General features: G+C 37.1%; 1 protein-coding gene across 1 annotated transcript in view; it reads left to right on the top strand.

The window, feature by feature from the left end:
• The window catches only part of POLA1 (DNA polymerase alpha 1, catalytic subunit), a gene marked incomplete at both ends in the record, with an annotated part of 192,185 nt that overhangs the window by 33,164 nt on the left and 137,353 nt on the right, over nt 1-21,668 (top strand). Inside the window, 4 exons of the mRNA XM_079545479.1 lie at nt 734-830; nt 1,386-1,510; nt 3,229-3,378; nt 3,606-3,728. Of these exons, the coding sequence (XP_079401605.1) occupies nt 734-830; nt 1,386-1,510; nt 3,229-3,378; nt 3,606-3,728 (495 nt within the window). The remainder of the gene's footprint in view (nt 1-733; nt 831-1,385; nt 1,511-3,228; nt 3,379-3,605; nt 3,729-21,668) is intronic.

The following is a 21,668-nucleotide window of genomic DNA, read 5'->3' on the forward strand; positions in this document are numbered from 1 at the left end:
TTTGAGAACATGGGTGAAAGATCCAAAGATGTTAAGAAAAAGATTATCTGAATAATGCCATTATAATATGTTTACAGAAACATCTATATATTTATTGGCAAGCACATTAGAATTTCAGAATGCATTTCTTTCACTGTTCTTTGCTTTTTATTTTTAACTAAATTCAATAGAATATTTCAGAACGAGTACTTTTGTTTGTATTATTGCATTAAAGCAGTGCTTGAATTTTAATTGGTTCGCAAGAGCTTTGTGAACTCAAAGAAGAGTTCTTACCACGCTGAAACAAATAGCAAAATACTCTTTAAGTCAGCAGTACTGTTTTTATTTGCTTAATTAAAGTCCATCCTTGTTACTTCCAAACAACGTATTTTGATTTTAATTGCCAAAGATACTTCTTATGGATCATGAGTTGATTTTTTTTTTCTTGCTGTCTGTGTTTACAAATAGCAAGAAAATACAGAGTAGCGCTGTAGTGAATGATGACAATTCCTTAAGTCTTGGTAATCTCTTGTATGGGAACAAACTGATCACAAGTGTCTTGAATGCTGTTTTGAGATGTTGAGAGCTTTAATAAAGCTTATGATGAAAACACCCCGTTTTCAGTGTATTTTGAAGGGAATTGTATGCAGTGGCACTCAATTTTGTATTTGCTTTGCCAAAAAATAACTTCTCTAACTCCTCTAGTATAGAAATCTTGGAGAACTAGGTAATGACTTTAAAATGTCAAATACAGGTGGATGAAGATGAAGATTTTGAAGAGCAGAATAAATCAAAGATGGGGAAAAAGAAAGCAGCATATGCTGGGGGCTTAGTCTTGGATCCCAAAGTCGGTAAGATGTTGCAGTTTCCTTTCTTCTAGAGACAGGTAGAATATATTAATGTAGAGAGATTGCAGTGTTCAATGTATGTATCTTGCACGAGTTTAGTGTCGAGTTGTTGTTTCTTTTTGAATGTAATACAATTCCCAGCATAGATTTTGGAGTTACTAACTCTTGGGAAGCTTTTTTTCTTAGCTTTTTGTAAGAAGATTAAGCTCTTGAGAGAAATTCAAGTGTATATATCTGTATATACATTTCTAATGGACATGTGAGTTTTCTTTCAGTTTCTCCTCTATGTGGGGAAAACTGTACTAGTGTCCTATAGTAAGACAGAAGCTATCTGTTCAACTCTGGTGAGTTAATAGAGTTGGATCGTTCCACTTCTGACAGCTGTCTGCAATGGGTAGTGGTACATCTCAACAGCTATTGCAAGGGATTTGTGGTACAGAAATGGACTACAGAAATGAGATACAATGTATTACTGTCACTTACATATAAATTTTGGAGCTGGATGAAGTCCTCAGTGAGACTGAATAATCACACCTTTTGTTTTAAACTCTGTTTTAGGTTTTTATGACAAATTTATTTTGCTTCTGGACTTCAACAGCTTGTACCCATCAATTATCCAGGAGTTTAACATCTGCTTTACCACAGTGCAGCGACTGTCAACAGAAGCACAGAAAAGGGCAGAGGTTTGTGTGCTTTAACTTACAAGTGCCTTAATTTCAGCATGTTTTTTGTGAATTAGCTTTTTAAGAAATTGCTCTTATTCATTGTTTGGCTCCTTTATAATTTTTCTTTCACACTTAAAAAAAAAAAAATGAGCCTTGTTTAAAGATGCATCATAGTAAATTTCAGTTTGGGGTATAGTTTATATGCCATCTTTATTTCAGTGATACTTCATTAGAGTCTTGGTAAGTTATCTCCTATTTAATAAAATCTATCATTTTCTAATTTGGTATCCTCACGAAGCAAGATTTTTAGTTGGGTGTTGTTGGTCCTTTTCAGACCCGTGTCCTTCTAGCAGTTTCTCAATCTGCTGGCCCATTTCTTCATACCTTGGTAGAAGCTCCATAAAGTTGTGTTGCTGTAGAATTCATAAAATGTACCTTGGTGAAGGAGATACAAGTCTCGTGCTTGGGGAAGGAATGCAATAAAGCAACCTTCCATTAGGCTCCAGGGCAGTATGTCTTGGGTGTGTGTCAGGGAGCACTGCTGTGAGTATGTCAACTGCAAGACCAGCTTTGCTGAAAATCACACGATTTAAGAAAGTGTTAAACCATATTAAATGCAACTGAAGAACCTCCTGAAGATGTCCTTCTTTGTACTGTTTTCTCAGCAGCTGTGTTGGCCATGGCTGCTTATGCTCCTTTCGTCAGCTGTGTTGGCACAGTTGTTGGTGGAGCTGTGATGTAAACTGAAGCAGGGAACTTGTCAGGTCTGAAGGTTAAACCCGAGGCTTTTATTTTTAACTGAGATCAGCTCACTGGCTGGAATAAGTGTGTTATCCATAAGTAGTTATGAGACCTAGTCTCCTAACAAATAAAATATCAATACCACAGCAGAAATGAGGAGAAAAGTGGAGTTCTTCCGTTGTATTTCTCCAAAGTTGCTGTGAATTTATTCCTCTTTCCTAATTGTTCAAATTGAAATGTCCCATTTTGATTTCTTGCATGGCATAATAGTGAATGAAGTTTAATTTCATTTTTAAGTCATTTCTTTTTAAGTTTCTTTTTAATCTTCACTAGAGTGCCAGCCTTATAGTGTCTCTGTTACTCTTTGCGTGTTTCTCTCTCTTGCATTGCACTTGAAATATCTCTGCACTTTTGCTGAGCAATCATTTCTTCACACATGCTAATAGAAAGGATGTGTGCTTTCTGCCGGGTTGTTCTTTTGCTGTGTTAGAGTTGCTTGGGGTGGGGTTTTCATTTTGTTATTACTGTTGATTTCCATTTTGTCTATTACTGTATTCCAGTAATCAGTTCCTCAGATCACGTGCTCCATTTTACAGCTCAGAAGACCAAAAATACTTAGGAGAGAATTTGAAAAAAAAAAAAAGTTTAGCAAGGAAAGGTTTGCTTATGTGTATACTTTTACTCATGCCAACTATATCTCTTTTACACGCTCATGTATATAAAAGTAAAAAATCTTCTGCCAGTCCGTGTTTCTGTTGGATTCCCCCTGGATGGAGACAGGCTTAGACCCTGGCCCCAAAGGGGTTAGGTGATGGAGTCCAAACACCACAGAAAAAAGCCCTTTCATGCCTGTTGTTGTAAACAGGCACGGGCTTGGATATGAGCAGATGTGAGCTGTGTTGTTTTTGTCCCCCTCTGGCAAAGCTGTTCACTCAGCACATTAAAACCTAACTCCCCAAAGCGTAAAATGATAAGCACTGATGGTCACTTGACAGGTGGAAGAAGAGGAAGAAATTCCAGAGCTTCCGGACCCTTCTCTGGAAATGGGAATTCTGCCTAAGGAAATCAGGAAACTTGTGGAGAGAAGGCGCCAAGTTAAGCAGTTAATGAAACAGCCAGACTTAAATCCTGACCTTTATTTACAGGTGTGTTTTATGGAACTCCTTTGATTTTCCTTCCTTTCCCCTTAAGTGCACTGATCAGCCTTGCAGAATAGGCATGATTAGTAGTGAGCAGTGATTGTAATGTGTTTTTCTTGGAGCCCATCATTGCTGCAGACTGTATAAAAAGCTGTGAATGTAATTTTGAAGATTAAGTTCTGCTCTCTGTTGGCTCTGGTGGTATCATTTTTGCTGGTTATGTTTCTTTTCAGTACGATATCAGACAGAAAGCTTTGAAACTCACCGCTAACAGTATGTATGGCTGCCTAGGATTTTCCTACAGCAGATTCTATGCCAAGCCTTTGGCTGCTTTGGTGACTCATAAAGGGAGAGAGGTAAGACATTAAACAACTTTGTGAACACGTGTACCTAAAAGTGAATTTAAGCTACCTACTTTTCTTTGAACAGGATAGCGGTTTTCACTTGTTTTCAGACCTGATTTTAATTTTGGACCTGTTTGTTTTTCCTGTACTGCATTTGAGAAGAAAAAGGGAATTTGGAGTCTGGAAAGGAGTGAGATAAATGTCTCAAATTAAGACATAGCTTGAGCTGTTTTTTTCTTTTTTTGTATGTGTTAAAATGCTTTGGTTTCATCAGACTGGACTATGTTTGAAAAAAAAAAAAAAAGAATGAAAAAAAAAAAAAAAAAAAAAAGAAATCAGGACTTGCATATTTTCCATGAGATTCCAGTTCTGCTTCAGGCGTTGGTCTTTGATTCAGTGGTGCACGTCAATTTTGGATGAACTTGTCTGTGGTCAGTCTTGTGCCTTGCTACGTTTTTGCCTGAAACCCTGACTTTGTGACAGCTGATTAATCCCCTGGTGCCAATGGATTATGTATTAGGGCCTTACTTTCAAAACCTGTTTGTTCTTTAAAATGAAGGTTTGCTTTAGTTTCAAGAGGGCAGATTATATTTTTAAGAGATTCTTTTGAATTTGTAGGCAGAGCTGCTGTTCCTTTTGATTACAATGGTTGGCAGAACGGAGACCTCTACATTGGTTCAGAGAGAAAATAATCACTTCAGATCCAAAAGATATCATTAATACACAGCATCTTAAAACGTGATTTTTTTCCTGCTACTGCTTGTTGGCTCTTTGTAAAAGAGAGTGCTGGGCAGGAATCTTTAGAGGTCCAGGTAATGAATGTGACAGAATGGTTGGTTTGAGTTGATCAGGGAGATGGAACAGCTCATGTCAGTGTTAAGGGCACGTGACTCTTGTGACTCAAGAGTACAGCTATCCTTGTTGTAGATGCACTTATGACTCACAGCTGATGGGTTTAGTGTTTCTAGTAACATGTCTTTATTTTCCAGAGATTTCCCCCTGAACAGTTTTCTGGGATAACCTCACATCTGCTGTCCCTCCAGGATTTACTTATGTTTACTTATGTTTAACCCTAAAGGCATTTAACGAGGAAATGATTTCCAGCTTTGATTACTGTAAATGAGTTATGCTTCTGTGTGAATTCTAATGTTGACATTTCCTATAAGGAAATTTTATCTTTTTGGCAGGGGGGATGTTTCTGTTTTATTTGTTGACAAGGGTGGCATGAAGAGTAGTTCTATATATTTCATAGTTTATATTTTCTGAATTTTAATTGTTGTTGTTGATGTCATTCTCCATTAGTCACGTTGAGTACCTGTCACAAAGAAGATGTTGTATGGGTACTGGAGCCTTTTGCTTCTCTATTAAGACAGAAAATTACTTCTTAGTAGAACATACTGTTTATTCTCAGTAAGTCTGTGACTTACCAGTTATAGAATAATAGTGCATCCAATTCTGGTGTTCATGCATCACGTTATAGAATCACAGAATGGTTTGGGTTGTAAGGGACGTTGATGGTCCCTAGTTCTAACACCCTGGCATGGGCAGGGGTGCCTTCTAGTAGATCAGGATGGTCAAGGCCCCATCCTGTCTGGATATTCCAAAGTAATGGTAGAATGGGTTACTGTGTGGGGAGGAAAATCAGAAATAGATGATAGAATATGCACTAGGGAACATTTAAGATGCATTATTTTACTTAATTGATTTTTTGGTTCAGAGGGATTTCATACCTCTTAAATTTTGGTGGTACTAGATCTGAGCTTGCATTCTGCAGGGTTTTACCACACATTTGCATCTGCAGTTTTGGTCTGACTTGGTCTGACTTTGAGGAAGAAGTTAATGTATTGGCACAGCATTGGCTGAAAGTGTGTCATCCCTGGTGAGTTCTAAAAGTAGTTTTGTGAGATGGGGCTGCTGGGAGCACAGCGCCGAGGTTCCTACAAAGGTAAGCAGGAGCCAGACTACATGTGACAGCACTAACACTGAAATCAGCAGGACACTGCAGTCTTGGTAGGTCTCTTCTGTCTAGTTGAGCACCTCCTGTAGAGCTGAAGTCATCTTTTTTTCCTAGCACTCTGGATCCTGTGGAGATAACAAACTTCTGAAAACTTGAGTAGTTTTGTGCTTCTGTGGAAGTATAATAGTTTCTGATGAAACGTTGCAAACATTCTGCTAAAAAAAAGTAAATGCTTTTGTAGATAATTAATAAACAGTTTCAGCTTTGTTAGTTTCTTATTCTGAAAGTAGTAGCTTGTGCTATCAAAGATGTAATAAGATGTCACCATAGTTTTCTGGCTTGATTTCATGAGTTGGAATATTTAATCTGGAAGAATGTTACTCTATAATTTTAATTAAAATTGCCTCTTAACATTAAATGCTAAAATAAAGTCAGTATATGTTAGCTATTGGGAGATTTGGCTCTTCTGTATGGAAAGGTAAATTGAAAGATGACTATTACAGAAAAGATTTATTCTAATAAATAAATCCAATAAAACAATTAAAATAATCTAATAAATATTGTTCTATTATATATTATATATATAAAAATATTCTGTATATATATATATATTTTTTGTAATGGCCTGGGCAAATGCAGATGAGTTTGTAGATGTCTCTAATGCAGATGTCTAAGTGGGAAAAATCCTGTATAGATTGAAGTGAAATCAGTATTTCTTTTGCAAAAATACAGTTCAGTTGTGTTGTCAGATTAATTTGAAGCAGAGAATATACACTTCAAGTTTAAGTTGTTGAAGCTGACTGTAGCATTAAGTTTTAACACAGCTGAGAGAGAATGAGCTTTGAATTTCTGAAACTGGTGCTTTTTAATTGCATGACTGAAGACCATAGGAGAACTGAGTGCTGCAAATGTATGATACTGAATAGTTTGTATTGCCCCTTGTGGACTGTAAATTTGGTTTGTGGTTTGGCTATGCCAGTGCACTAAATGTCATGGAACTACCCCAGACTTCCTTATTTTGACTACAGGCTGCTGTGATTACACCCTGCTATTTTAAGAACTTTTAATCTATGATAGCGTATGACATGATCTTTTCAGTTTAATGGCAGAGTTGTTATATTCAATGTAGAAAGAATGTCATTTATAAAAACAGATCATCGTGCTAGGACAGTGTAATCTATGAAACTCTGACAGAATTTGCCATAGGAGCTCGGTACTCATCAGTCAGTCTTGGTGCTTGACCCTTGCATACCTTACTATACGCGGGAGAAATGTAGCGAAGCCTTACACCTGGGGTTGTACATAGGCTGGATCTAGAGGATAAATTAGTGCGTTTGGTTCCGTTGAGTGAGATTTGATTTATCTGGGCAGTGTAGTAGTGGTAGTAATTTTTCACTAGATGGCGATAGAGACCTTGAGATCATTAATCAATTAAAATTTTCTCTTTTGTCACAAAGTGCTTTAAACGTTGACTATACAGTTTTTTCAGATGCATCTTCCTTATTTATTTTTTTTTTTTTTCAATTGTGGATAATCTCCAGCCCGGAGGATGGGACATATCAGTATGAAAGTTCTTTGAATTTAATACGTTATATAGCACAGACAGACTGATCAAATTTTAGTATATTTTGGAAGGAAAAAAAAGCGAAAATTTTGAGTGAGGGGAGTGAAAACCATAGTTCAGATTTGCTGAATGTTTTAGGAAAAGAAATGAATGTTTTATAGGAAAAAAAAAATTCCTATTTTGATTACTAGAAATGCCATAGTTTTTGTTTGTAGAAAAATTTAAAGATAAAAACAGGAAAAAAAAATGCATTTGCCATCCAAATGTTACGTTATTGATCTAGAATGCATTGGAAGGATTCTGGAGTTTTCCCCCTCTCTGTTACTGAGCGTTTGCCCGGACATTGCTCTTGCTGTAACTACAGCAGTTGCTTGCATGGAAAAGTAATAGGAAAATATTTAATGTATTTTTAGCTGTCCTTTAATGTAATTTAACAACTGGAAACAAGATGAGTCGGTGTTGTACAACCAGCCAGCTCTGAACTTGCAGGCAGTGTAAGGTCATGCCTTTTTAGCCTCTTTAAAGGACAAGTCTTTTGATGGAGTGTCAGTTGTCCCATTTCCCAAACCCAGGATGCCCTCCTCTGCAGGATTTTCTTACAGCAAAGGTGTTGAGACCTTTGTTATATGTAGTCAGTGTCGTCGCTAATGGCTATCAGTCAAAATTGTGGCTTTTTTCAGTTACTTTCTTTTTTCTCTGTTATTCTTCACTATTACACGTTTTTGTTCAAGTGGCCACCAAACTTGTTTTTGAAAGGAAAATCACACATTTACTATTTTTGGCAGTGTTAACAGATAGATCAGCTGCTACAGTGTGCAAAATAAAAAGGTGAGAAAGGCAGTTGGGTTAATTCCAACTTTCTCATTCAGATCCTTAGATACATTCTCAGTTAATAATTAGTTTAAGGCCCTGGCAGTCAAAAGGAATGAATAAAAGCATGTTATTGCAGCAGTCTGGGGAAAGAATGGATGAGGGAGGAGAAAGATGAAGTGAAGAAAGATGAGCTCATTTAAAGAAAAAAAAAATTAAGCAAGGGTAGGTAAGCAGGTTAATCACTGTCTATTGTAATTGGCTGCTGTGAAGAAATCCAGGTATCTCTTTCTTTGCAATTTTTATTTTTTTACGAAGTCTAGTTCAAATGAGGAAAATGATCATCAGATACTTTTTTATAATTACTTCTAAGGCCTTGGTTATGCAGTCTGGGTGAGCTGTCATGTGAGTGGGGCAACTGTCAAATACCTGGTTTCTTCCATGTTGTAGTATGGGAAAAAGCAGAATGTTAAATGAGGAAAAGGATCCTCTTAAATTTTCATGTAAGTATGCCTTCTATATTTAGACAAGGAATATATTATCAACATAACATTTTTGGGAGACTGGGAAGCTGATAACAAAAGTCTGGGTAAAGACTTTATCGCTTACTTTTAAATGTAAAAATAGCAAGCTGAAATCTTGTAAGAAGCAGTGCTAAATTGTTGCAGTATCTTTAAGTGGAAGCTTTTGGGGTAAATTCAGCGGTCACCGTTAAATTTACAGATGCAACTGTGATCCAGCAGTAAAGCTGTGCATATTATTCTGCATTCTAATATCCAAAACAAGTTAAAGCAGACGTTTCAGGGAGAAGCTGCTGAGAATCTGAAAATGCAAACTGAGTGTTAAGTAGTAGAAAAATTATGGAACATCTTAACGTTTGTTGAAATTGAATCTTATTATTCTAAGTCAAGTACATGAGATGACATCTGGTCTGATAAAGACGTCTGTATCTCCAAAGAGAGGAAATGAAATGTTTCAGTTAGAAAGAATGATCAGAATACCCTCTGTGAAAAGGAAATTAGTCCAGAGGAGAAATTTTATTTTATTTTAGATTTTGTTTTTCTTTAATGAGCAGAAAGGTTTTATATTACAGATGTTCACTGAGTAATGTTTAGGAAGATCGATCAGATGTGAGATGTGCAGCAAGTCAGATGAATAGAGAGACTTTCTTTCTCACAACTGCTTATTTTAAGATTGTCCTGTCACCAAAGGTGTGGTGCCTCTCATTTTCTGACTGCTTATTTCTGTGGATGGGTTCTAGCAATTGCACAGCCACATGGTGAGTTGGCTCAGCCTGGTGATCTGACTTTGAAAACTAACTCCACCAGATTGATTTTTGTTGGATCAGTGACTCAGTGACTCACTGCATTCTCTTAGGGTTGGTAGAAAGGAAAAGGTTAGAGATTGGTGGCAGACTCAGCATGAGTTACAAGGAGTCGAGCATCACCATCCTTTTCCCAGCTAACACCTGACTGTGAAACTGTAGTGTTAATAAGATGAACATGCAAGGGTTTTATTTGTGTTTTTCCTTCTGTACTTTTGTTTTCTCCTGTGGTTTCCTGGCTTCTATTTTGTTCTCGTGGTGCCAAAAGATACTGCTTTTACTTGAATCTTGTCTTAACCTGACTGCCTAGATAGCAAGAAAATATACGTCGCTCAAAATCGTGGTAAAGCTGAAAGCCAAGGTACAAGGAGATGCTAAAGTGCAAAGCCTCTGGCAAATTTTTCAGAGATCTGAAATGTAACACTGTGTGCCCTTGCAGAAGCCGTGTGTTGGGTGAGCCTGGTAGCTTGTAATCAGGAGAGGTAGAAATGACTCTTCACATCTGGTACTAGCAGGAAAGACTCTCAAGTATGCAGTAAAATGTTGGTGACTGTCCACAGAGTCTCCACAGAGTTTGCCATACTTAGCTTTTAGTTGAAGAAATTGTTTATTCCTGCGTGGAGTTCGATAGGAATTATGAGATTCAAAAGAGAGATCCTTTTCTGGCTCTCTTCAGGTATTGGCATAGAGATACCTCATTAAAGAAGGATACAGGAGCTTTACAAGAAGGATGAGAGCTTTTGCAACATCACAGTGCCACTTGTAAACTGGATGTTCTTCAAGATAATATTGCCTTGTTTATCTTAAATTGGACATTGGACTTTTGTAGGAATCATGTTTTAGGGTACCTGGAGGCTAATCAAATTTTCAAATTACAAGAGACTACCAATCAGAAGATAATTTTCCTTCTCAAGTACTCCTGTACTCCTAAGAGTATGGAAAAATGATCTGTATTTCCTGGGAATTTTATTCTCTCTGCAGAAGCTCACTGTTGCGACACAGACTTTATTGGAAGCTTCTTCGTCCATGCATAATGATATAATTTATTGTTTATCCTCATGAATGAGTGCTCTTTTGAGTCTAGGAGATCTGCTGTTTTCTGCTAATGATTGAAGGGTGGTAGTGATGATCCTACTGCGACATTTGGGGGAGAGGCTTAGAGCTGGGTGTTTTCAGTCTGCAGGGAAAAAGCTAAAGAAAAGAACAAATTATGGTGACCAAAAGCTTAAAAGGGCCTATCAAGAAGAAGCCAGACTCTTCCAGTGGTGCCTTGTACCAGACAGTTCTGTAGCCATCTCTTGGGAGGAAGGCTGGATTAGATGATGTCCAGGGATTTGTTTCAACTGAAATTGTTTTATCACCTTTAGTTTAGATGTTGCTTAATTTATAATGAGATTTATTGCCAAGGTCAGGCAGATCCAGCAGATGCAAGAGTAGCAGCTTTTCATTTCCAGTGAAGAAGGCTGGGAATAAGACATTAAAGCAGTTGTATTTGTCCTGGAAGGCTGTTTTGATTCAAGAGCTAAAGCGTTGCGTATTTCGGACACCAATTTTGCTGCATGGATTATGTCATGTGGGCTCTTCTATGTATGTCCTTTCATTGGGCCTATGCCAAGGTTCATTGGCTTAATTTAGAAGATGTGCATATGAGCAGCTTATGCTATGTACAGCATTGAAATATAGGACAGATAAGACAGTTTGTTCAAGACCTTTTTTATCAGTGGAAAGTGAACTATATAGTCTTGAACTCTCTCTTGTACTGTAGGTACAATACAGTTCTTGTGAGAGTGAGGGAGGCTCTGGCAAATATCAAGAATTCTGCTTTGTTCAAAGAATTATTGGAAAGTAATTGTAATTTAATAAGTTGAGAGGTACTTTGTGTGGATTTTCTAATGTAGACAGGCAGGGTTTGAAGCAAGTAAACCTCTAAGTTAGTCATGTAGTCTAAACTAATTTTTTCAGACTTCCTCTGTAGTAGAGAGAGAGGGCAGTGTCAGAATGCATGAAATAAATCCCCTCAAATTTTAAAGTGTGATAAATGGTTGAAATACTTTCACTCCAGGAGTTATACTTTATATAAGACAGGAGATGTTGCTGGTGGCAGTGTCGTCTTTGACTTCAGGCTATGCCCTTTGTCAAACTTAATGGGTGAGGTTTCGGGGAGTAGGATTAGTTTTATGTATGTTGATATCTGGTCTACAATTTGATACTGTGTGCATTTGCTGATTTGAGACACTAGAAACAGTTGCTCCATAAAATCCTATTTCAACACTCAATAATTTAGCAGAAGTTAAAAAAAAAAAAAAAAAAAAAATTAAAAAATAAATCAGTAAAAATACAATTCCCTTTACCTTTCCTGTGTCTGGACTTTGATTTCTGGTGACAGTCTTAGAGATAAAAAATAATAATGTTTTTTTAGGGTGGTGGTGGGGGAAGCGTTTCTCATTTGTGTGACTGAAAGGCGGTGCTCATCAAAAATGAGGAATGTCGGAATGTCATTTGAACTTTACTGAAGGGATAATTTCCTGGCAGAAGGATCTAGCTGAGCTTGTACTTGTCTTAGTGATTACATGAGACTGGAGAAATGCTTAAAATTGGGTAGCGATGGTAGGGAAGCCCTGTTTTAAAAATGAACAAAAAAAAACACCACCAAAGGTGATGGCTGCTACTGAGATGGGAGTAGGTAGCCATAGCCAAACAATTGCTTGGTTGATTGATCTCACGTTGATCATGCCTTGTTAAGTTAATTCTGTCTCATTTCTTGTTAATTAAGCAGACCAGAAATTGTGGAGTTTAAACGATAGGAAGTTATCGGAAAAGCAGAATTGTGCCAAGCTGCTTTGCTGAAGTTGAAGGTCATACTTCCTGAAATACCTGCATAAAAAGGATTTCTGTGATAGTGGTATAGAAGACCTCCAAATACAAACAGTTTTTTATCCAAGGAACTTGAATCTGTACAACAGTTGTCCAGAAAAGGAGTAACTGTGGTAATGGTTGCTTCCATAGATAGTTTTCCCCTTCATTGTGGTGTTTTGAACTGTTCTCTACATCTTCATTCTATGAGGCACTACCACAACTGGCACGCTAAGATTTTATTTCCTTTTCTCTCTGGTTGAGTTTAGTGCAAAGAATATTTTTGGTGTTACTTCATTCTTCTTCCTTGATACTTCTGATGTTCCTGGGATATCCAACAGTTAAAGGCGTTGTTGTATTTTAATTTGGAATTGATGCTGGGAAGGCTGACAGAAAATTACAAGGAAAACCTTAGGTTAGTTTTACAGTGGGTTTGTAGATTCCCTATTGGTTTTGCTCTGACTGGGATTATAATTGTTGAACCTAGAACTTTCTTCACATTAGTTTTTGAACTCCTGAGCTCTAAGTCAATGGCAGCTGATGGTTTGGTTTTTTAATGCATCAGCTTTAATTTGTCCTCCACACTGTGCCTGTCTCCCTCAGAACTCAACATAATCAGCATCTTTTAACTTAGACAAATATAATTTCTGTATTTGCACAGAAATCTGTCAGTTTCTGTAGATCACAGTAGCTCATTTGTCTTGTTGTTTTAATACGTATCATACTGTTTTGGTGTTTTTGCTTCAATGCATAACTTTATATTTTTCAACTTAGAGTTAAAAGTAGTCATCCTGGAGGAGAAGAAAAATCAATGAGAAGCCTGTACTTAGACTGAGAACCCCTGCAGAAAGCTTTGATTAGAGAAAAGCTTTAGATCTGACTCTCATACGCAATTGTCCATCAGGTGGCCAGTCATTTTGGCATGCGCTGCTATATACCACAGATGCTAGAGATGGAAAAAGGGCTATTACATCATGGAGTTCGTCTTCCAAAATATGTATATAGCTGCTAAAGCAGAGACAGCTCTTCATGTTCTTTTGTCAAAGACTGTGCTTCAAGAGGCTAATTCTAATTTTATAATGTTTTTTGATCTCCTTGCTTGTAATCACTAATTCTTAGTAGATTTAAAGCCCGAAGATGAGCCTGCGTTCAGTAGGAATGTGTTAATTGACAGGTGCCCCAAAGTTCCACGTTCTTGGCAGTGGTCCAGGATGACAGAGCAATAATGATTTAGAAACTGCCATTCCTTCCTTGTTAAAGGATTGGAGGAAATCTGTGAAGTTATTAACTACTAATCGCCTCTAACAGATTTTGAAAAGATCATTACAGTGTCTAATTAGTTGAGATTACCTTCTTTATGCTGAATGTTTTGCTGTTGTTGGGTTGGTTTTTTGGGTCTTTTAGCTGTTTTGTTTGCAAATTCCTTTACTTGCTGTCTCTTCTTCTCTCTTCTCTTCAGTGTTCTAGATGGTTATTCTGAGGACTTGAGTAAGGGATCATATTCCTGTCTCTGTGTTGTAATTAGTACAGCTATTTAAATGCTATCTGGAACCCATTTACTGTATCTATCACTTGCTGTTTAGTTCAGTGGAAATGTTTTTATGTAAATCATGGAAAAATGCTTCTGACTTGTAACAAGATGGGGCTGAATTTAGGAGACTGAAACTCTTCATTCAGGAAAAAAAATGTCTTGCTGAACTAAGAATGGAAGATTATAATAGCTGCCTCTTGACGAAAGTGCATTATGCTGGCATATGCACACGTACAAATGGAATTGGTTGTGGCACTCTAGTGGATACTTATAACAATCCTATAAAAAAAAATTAGGAGAAAGCTGTCTTACAAGAAATTTCTTCTCAACTTGAGTTGTTTGTTAAATTGGACCAATATTCCTTACTTTTTTTGGACTAGGCTTCAATTTTATACAGGTTTCTAATATTTTTCAGCTGTATTTGGAATATTTGGAATTGAGCACCTCATAGGGAGGAGTCAAGTTGCTTCCTTTTACATCCTGCCACGTCATTTCTTAACTAATGTGTTTCCTTCTGTGGCTAGGGGGATACTTGCACTTCACAGTAATCTAATGGCTTTCATAATGATTTTGGTTGCTTTTAAGGTATCTGTGGTTTCTTTGTCCTAATCTTGGCTTGTCTAACAAGCACGTTCAGATAAACACAACCCTCACCTTTCTCTCTTACAGACCTCTTGCTATCTGCTGCTTTGGTGGGGGTTCTTGAACTTTGATTCGATTTTTTTTACAACATCAGAAGTAAACAATTATTTCATCGTTCATATATAAGCAAATCATCTGTTTTGTGCTGTTCGGTGTGTTTTTCTTTCCCAGTAAGATGAGCTTCTGACATGCTGACTGAGGGAAGATTAATAAATGGTGGCTTTTATTTGTGGTCTTAGTTTTCAGCCTGGAGTGTGAGCTTGTGTGACTTTGCTCTGTCATAAATACTGTGTTAAATTACAACAATTTTTTTTTTTTTTTTTTTTTTTTTTTTTTAAGAAACTTTGATTTTTTGCCAGGGATTCCTGAGCCATCTAGTAATAGTTTCAGGGATCCTATTCCTTCTCTGAAAATCAGTGCCAATTTTGGACTGTGCAGCTGTCCCAGTTTCCTTTTCATTAATTTTTACTGTGGGAATAAATATTTGTTATCTGATGTTTATTTTATTAGCTTATTAAATGTCAGTTGTTTCCATTCCTAAGGAATATTGGTTGCTTTTATTTTCTTTCTTTCTTTCTTCCTTTTTTTCCCTATTTAAAAAAAAAAAAATAAATCAATCAGAAGAGATCTGGATATGGTAGAGCAGTATGAAGTGTTATTTATCTGCCTATTCCAGAAATGATCCTTCTGTTATTCCATACAGTACTGCATAGCTTTTGGCTCAGCTGGTCCGCATAATAAGGGACAGTCTCTCTGTTAAGCCAAGCAACTTCTTTTGCAGTGAAGAGCATGTAAGGTATGCATGGCAGTAGATTATCACAATTATCAAGTATCAGTACTGACTTAGTATTTGTCCCTGGCCTTTTCTAGCGTAACGTAAGGAAAGCCTGTTTTGTGCCTGCTCTTCTATCTGTGAAGAATTTTGGAGTTAATAGTTTATTAATAGTTTGTGTTGCACATGAATCATCACAGATTTGCTCTGTGTTCTTGATCATAAGTTTTTGGGGTTTTTTTGAGTTTTGTGTGACATGGTAGTACTTTTACTACTCAGCTCTGCCAGATAGTATTTGAAGTAGACACCTTTTGCGGTGTTTGGACTTTGATGGTTTAAGTTCTTTTTTTTAAAAACAAACAAACAAACAACAACAGAAAGGAAAAGAAGCTTTTTGCATGCTTAACCCATTAATCAGCTTTTACAGAGTTTGGAGGTATTTTTTGTGTTTAATTATGAGTATTTGTGTCTTGGCCGATAGCTGTGTAGGACTTGAGTTAACACATGAAACTGGCACTTTGTTGTGCTCTGCATTTTTGAGCTCTTACAGTGAATAATGGAGGAGATGGAGTTTGGGAAATCTTAGTGAAAGAAAACTCCTTAACATGGTTTGATTTTAACTGCCTTTTAAATGTAATGGGGGCATAAATGTTAATTCAGCTGTACTGTAACATATTTTGAAAATAGTAACATACCTTGCGAATAACTGATTTCCTTTTATCATTTTAGTTCTACTTCCAGGCTTCTGTTTCTTCCCACTTGTGTACTTTTATGAGTGAGCAGTGGAGTTGTCGAAGGATATTTCCAGACGAGATCAACTGTCAGAATTAGAAGTCTGCATGTAGTTACAGGGTTCTGACTTCACTGGGATCATTCTGAGCCTTGAGAGTCGATGTCTGTATTTGAACAAATTCCTTTTTAATGGGGGCTGAGAAGGAAGCTTCTCATAAGGAAAATGATTTCTGCTGCCTTCTTGTGATGCACCTGGTACTAGATTTTCTGTGAAAGATGGGCTACATTGGAGACTTGTACTGTAGCGTGAGGATCACTGCTTGACTAGGTTTGATTTTTATTTATTTATTTATTTATTTTTGCTACAGAAGAGAGCAGCTGGCTAAGATCTGTGGAAGTCGTGTTTCCAGCTCTGCTTCTTTTTTGCTGATGCCTTGCGTTGAACTCTTCCTGGAGGATGAAATGTGTCTTGGCACATTTATTGCCATCTGCTGTTTGTCTCTGTTGATAAGGCTTAGTTAGCAGTTTCCCTAGGAAAGTGCATGACATAGTTTCAAAAGCTGTTACAGTTACCTGTTGCTGTGGGAATAGATGGCCCTGCTCTAAGTGCTTAACTTTTCCAGCTGGTGGATATCGTTACTGTTTCGGATGACTAATATGAAAAATGATAAATGAAGCTAAAGGACTATTATGTAGTAAGCTTTAATTAGTTGAACTGTTTCATACTTGTTTACCGTGGGTGCTAATGCTCTTGAAATTAATTGGCATTAACGGGGGTTCAAAGTTTATATGCAGCCGTTACGGTTATAATGTGTTAGATTACTAGGTAACTTGGCTTATTAGGTGATTTCATTCCCGATTATTGCTGCAAGTTAGCAATGCCAGAGTAATTATCTTACTAACACTGGAGTTGCTCACAAGACACGTGCATCCAGAATCTTCCCGTGGAGTTCGGATGCCTGCTGTACTGTGTAGCTAGTAGGCAAGGGAAGGTGAGCTGTGTATGTCATCCAGCAGCAGATGGGAAAGATTTTTTGAAAATGGGGTAGCACACTTTCAGTCCTTCTATAATGCTAATAAAGTTTTTGTGTGAGAATGATAAGGGTGTCATTAGCCCTAATCTATCAATGACATCAACTTCTGGCATGTACAAGCAATCAAAGCAAACACGGAATGCCTTTGTGTGCATAGCTGGACGGTATAAACCAGTTGCTACTGGAGTGAAGAGTGAAGGTCATCTCTCATTTTCCACGAATAGACTGAATATCTAAAGTACACATTCATTAAACTCCTCTTGAACAAAAATTATGATTTGATTATAATGTGAATTTTTCCATCTTGGAATGTATGGACTCCATAGGATTTTCACCCCTAAATAATTGTGCTGTTGTATGTTATTGGCATACTGTAGTGTAGCTTAGATTAGACTACAAGTGTCTGATAGAAGAAATAACAAATTTTCTGGGTTATTATTATCTATTAAATAAAAAGTACTATTAAGCAACATATACTTAATTTGAAATCTGAGGTTAGGTGTTGTAGGTCTCATATCAGAAATCAGTTACAAGTGAAGATGACTTTTTTTAGAATGGAAAAAGAGAAAACTACAGTGGCAAAAACTGTGGATTAGTAGCATAACTGGAAAGTACCAAAGCCTGCTCCTTGTTGATCACCCTCCAAAATGCCACCAGGATAAAACTCAGGTGCTGAGTCTTCAGATTCTGAGTCACTAGAGCTCTTTAATTTTTTTATCTCTGTCCCATATTCTTAGTCTCTACTTTAAGCCTGTAAGTTTAATAGATTTAGGAGCTTATGTTGTGGATGGATGGGTTTCATGTGTTAATTTTGAAAATGTCACTTTCTTTGAGGTGAAAAAGGATGGATACATGGTAAGCTGCTTAGTACATTCTATTAAAGGCATTTGTGGAATTTTACAGTGGGCAGTTCTTTGTAGTTATAGCAATTTTGCACTTTTTAAATAGTATCAGCTTACAAATTGGAATCTTGGATATGTACCTACATTATAAAAATGTTAAACACTGATGTGCATACAGTGGGTAAAAGTAATGGAATGGTTCTGAAGAAAGGATTTCATGTTGAGTATTTTTAGCTGTGAAGCCGATTGGCTAGGGACTTTTTTATGCTTTAGTATTTACAATTATGATACTAAATTCTCTTCTGTGAGAGACTAGTTACCCAGAATCAAGAAGATGAGTGCAGAAAAAATACCCTCTCAACTTTTTCATAACTGTTACTCTTCAGGTGAGGAGTTAAGATGTGAAACTATAGAACACTGGAACCTCATTCGGATGCAGCAGAGAGAGAGAGAGAGAGAGAGAGAGAGAGGGACTAAAGTGCCTGTTTCAGTTCTTTCTCACTTACTTTTCAGTAAGGAATAAAAAATAAGAATACTTTGTTAAATCATTACACTATAGATGTGATACTTCTAATGGTATCTATCAAATGTATCTATTTGATAACAGAGGATTCCTCAGGAGTGGATTCATTTTGGTATTTCAGCCTTGAAACCAAGCTTGCGTGTTCAAGTCTACTAAAATTGTTGGTGTCATGTGTCTAATAACCCATCTGCCTGAATGATGATAAAGCCTCCTACTTAGTCTGTCTGCCTCGAGGGAATAATCTAGGAGCCATCATGACAGTACTGCTCCGAGCCAACAAAGTACTTTTTTTTTCTTTTTTTTTTTTTTTCCTTCCACAGGAGTTTCCTTTGAAACATAAATTAAGACAGCAGTGGTAGGAACCTGAAACTTTTAGGGAACTTATCTTTAGAATGTCTGACCATATGTAATTTATGGACATGATGAGGAACAAATACCTATCAGATTGGCTGTCGGGGCTACTGAGATTAAAACAACAACAAAACAAACAAACAAACAAAAATGCTGTCATGTCCCACTCTGTTTTTTCCTGCTGTCACCATATTTAAAATGGAGCCATATATGATTGTATGATGTGTGATTTCTGGGGGCTGAGTTTAACGACAGTCGCTGATTTCTTAAATCTTTTTTGCCATGCAGTGGACTGTATGACACTTCATTTTTGTTCCAGTAAGTTTTGAAGCAGTTGCATGGATTTCGTGCTGTGGCAGAGAACAACAGGCAGTAAGAAAAGCTAAGATTCAAAATAATTTGTGTGTCTGATGCCCCAAATGTGTGGTTCAACTTGACATCTAGAATTCATCTCTTTCCTCTTATCACTGTCTTACAAGTCCTCTTACATGATTAGTGTCTTGTGTTTGTTGGTCAAAATTTAGGGTTGCTGCAGTTGGCAGCATAAATGAGCCTTATTTCAGTTCTTAGTTAACTTCATGAGAAAGAAGTTGCATGGGGATGGTGAGTTTTCCTGTCATTTGTGATAAGTCAATATCATATATCTTGCTTTTAAAATCTTTGTCTTTACTCAGCCTGGAGTTACAGGCTTGAAGTAGAGCCTACTTAGTAAAAGGGGGGGCACAAAAGTGAAAGTGTTGGTGCCCCTTTCCTGTGAGAGACATGCAACTTGGGGAATTACAGGTGGGACTGGATGTGTGTATGAACATATGAACATGTTTGACTCCTGCTTGCAAAATGATGATAATTCACAGTCATGTCAGTGGCCAAGTATGTTCTAGTATGGCGATCTTGAGCTAGTGAGTCTCTGAAGAGCTGGTGTCTCTGGAGGGGGTTCAGAAGCCAGTGTTCTTTGCTGAGACAATGCTGGGGAGAAAGGGAGGTAAATGGCAGCCATACTAAGTTGGGCATCTGCGCTTTTTTCTATGGAATAAATGCTTTCTCTTTGGTTCAGATGCCATGCACAGTGGCAGGAGGGAGGTGTGGAAAACTGGGCTTTAACAGATGTATCTTTGTGTAGAAGGGTGAATTGCAAGGAGGGGACCTTGTGAGACTGGTGGCTGAGCAGCGCTGTGCCTGAGGGCTGCGTTGTCCCACTGAGAAAGTGAATAAATTGAAGAAGGTGTGTTCTTCAGGTCTTCATTTACCTCTGCAGTTCAGTGTAATGTTTATATCCCTTCAAAGCTCCAAGTCTTTTAGGGATGTGATAATAATGCCTTTTGCTAAATCTGATAATAAATATATTTTTATTCAATATTATTTAGTATCACTATTCTGAGCAGCAGTTTAAAAAATGCTTCTTATCAGCATCTGCTCATTATATTCCTTCCATAGAAGGATGTTGAGGTTTTGATACCTTTCCAGCATGTGCTTCTGAAATGATAGACAGGCGTTAGACTTCAATTTGTGATTTGCTTAGGTTTTGGTACAAGATCAAGGTGTGATTATATGTTTCTTGGTGTGAAACAGCTTTTGTAACTATCGGAATCATGCAACTTTAATTCAAAGAGTTGTGGAACAGAATATGCTTCAAATTTATCTTTGTGTTCTTTATTGTCTTTCGTGGATGTTGTATGTGCCTATCAAAAACTTACGGCGTGGTAAGCAGTAGGAAACCTCCCTGCAAAAGATAAGATCTTGAGAGTACCAGTGAAGTTATGACTTCTGACAGAGCTCTTTGTTTGGACTGCATTGCCATTTACATTATCAGTACTTAAAGAGAAATGTTATGCAACAATATTTGTTAGATAAAACGACATGCTACTGTGAACAACTCATTTCTTTTCAAAATTGGCTTCATGTATAAACTGACTTAATTCTTTTATAAAATAAAAATAATCCCCACTTGCATCAAGGTTATATGATAGATGTGGTTGAGAACAAATGTTTGATGATGTGACTTTCAATTTCTTATTATTTTCTTGCACTTCTAGCAACCTGTGCAAGAGGTCTCTTGAAAAAAGATTGTGCAGTAGCTCTGTCCTGCCCGAGAAACTCCATCTCTCCTCAGATGAGGAGAGAGTAATCACACTCAGATTACACTGTCTTTTCCATGGCAGATCTGATCATACAGGCATGGAATGATGGGCACACTCAGACTACACTGTTTTTTCCATAGCATGTCTGATCACACAGGCATGGAGAGATGGGCCTCATGGAGTCTGCAGATGATCCACTCATAATTCTAGTAACTGTGCAGTTCACAGTGGGCTGGAAGGACATCTTTATTCAGTCCTCAGAGAATCTTGAGGGCCTGAGCTCAATCCAGAAAAAAGAAAACCAAGGTTTCTCTTACTCCAATTACGGGCAAAATGTAGAATAAAGTTATGTTGTTTGTTTGTTTTTTTTCTCCCGCGTCCTTCCTTTTCCTTTACCTTGAGTTAACATTGTCAGACATTAACTCTTGAAGAAATGCTTTAACTTGTATGAATTAGCATATTTTTATAGGGTAATTTAACCATGTCACTGAAGTTAGTAAATTATGTTCCAGATTGTAATTGTGACACCCCTGTTTTGTTTTATGTAGATTTTGTGTGATTTTGCTTTTGTTTTCAGTGTTCAGACTACTAAGGAAATAAAGAGCTTGTGACTCACCTAAAAAGAATATGTATCATAAATTCAGAAAACATAAAAAAGCATATATAATAAATGTTTATTTAATAGGAAGAAAAAAAGATGATCACACTGACTGCATAGGAATGTGTGGTTTTTGTTTATTTTTTTTCTTTTTGTTGAGGAAGGAAAACTTTAGAAGATTTTAGGTACTTTAACATATACAAGGAGACTGGAGATTTGTTGTACAGCTGGCTTTTGCTTTTTGTTGATATACCTACTTTACAAACTTTTGTTTTAACAGCTCTTTTTCTGTCCTATTTTTATTTTTCCTGAAGTGTTAGATGTCTTTACTGCCAAGGCAT

The sequence above is a fragment of the Tetrao urogallus genome, assembly GCF_951394365.1.
Source record: "Tetrao urogallus genome assembly, chromosome: 1".
In the NCBI taxonomy this organism is placed as follows: Eukaryota; Metazoa; Chordata; class Aves; order Galliformes; family Phasianidae; genus Tetrao; species Tetrao urogallus.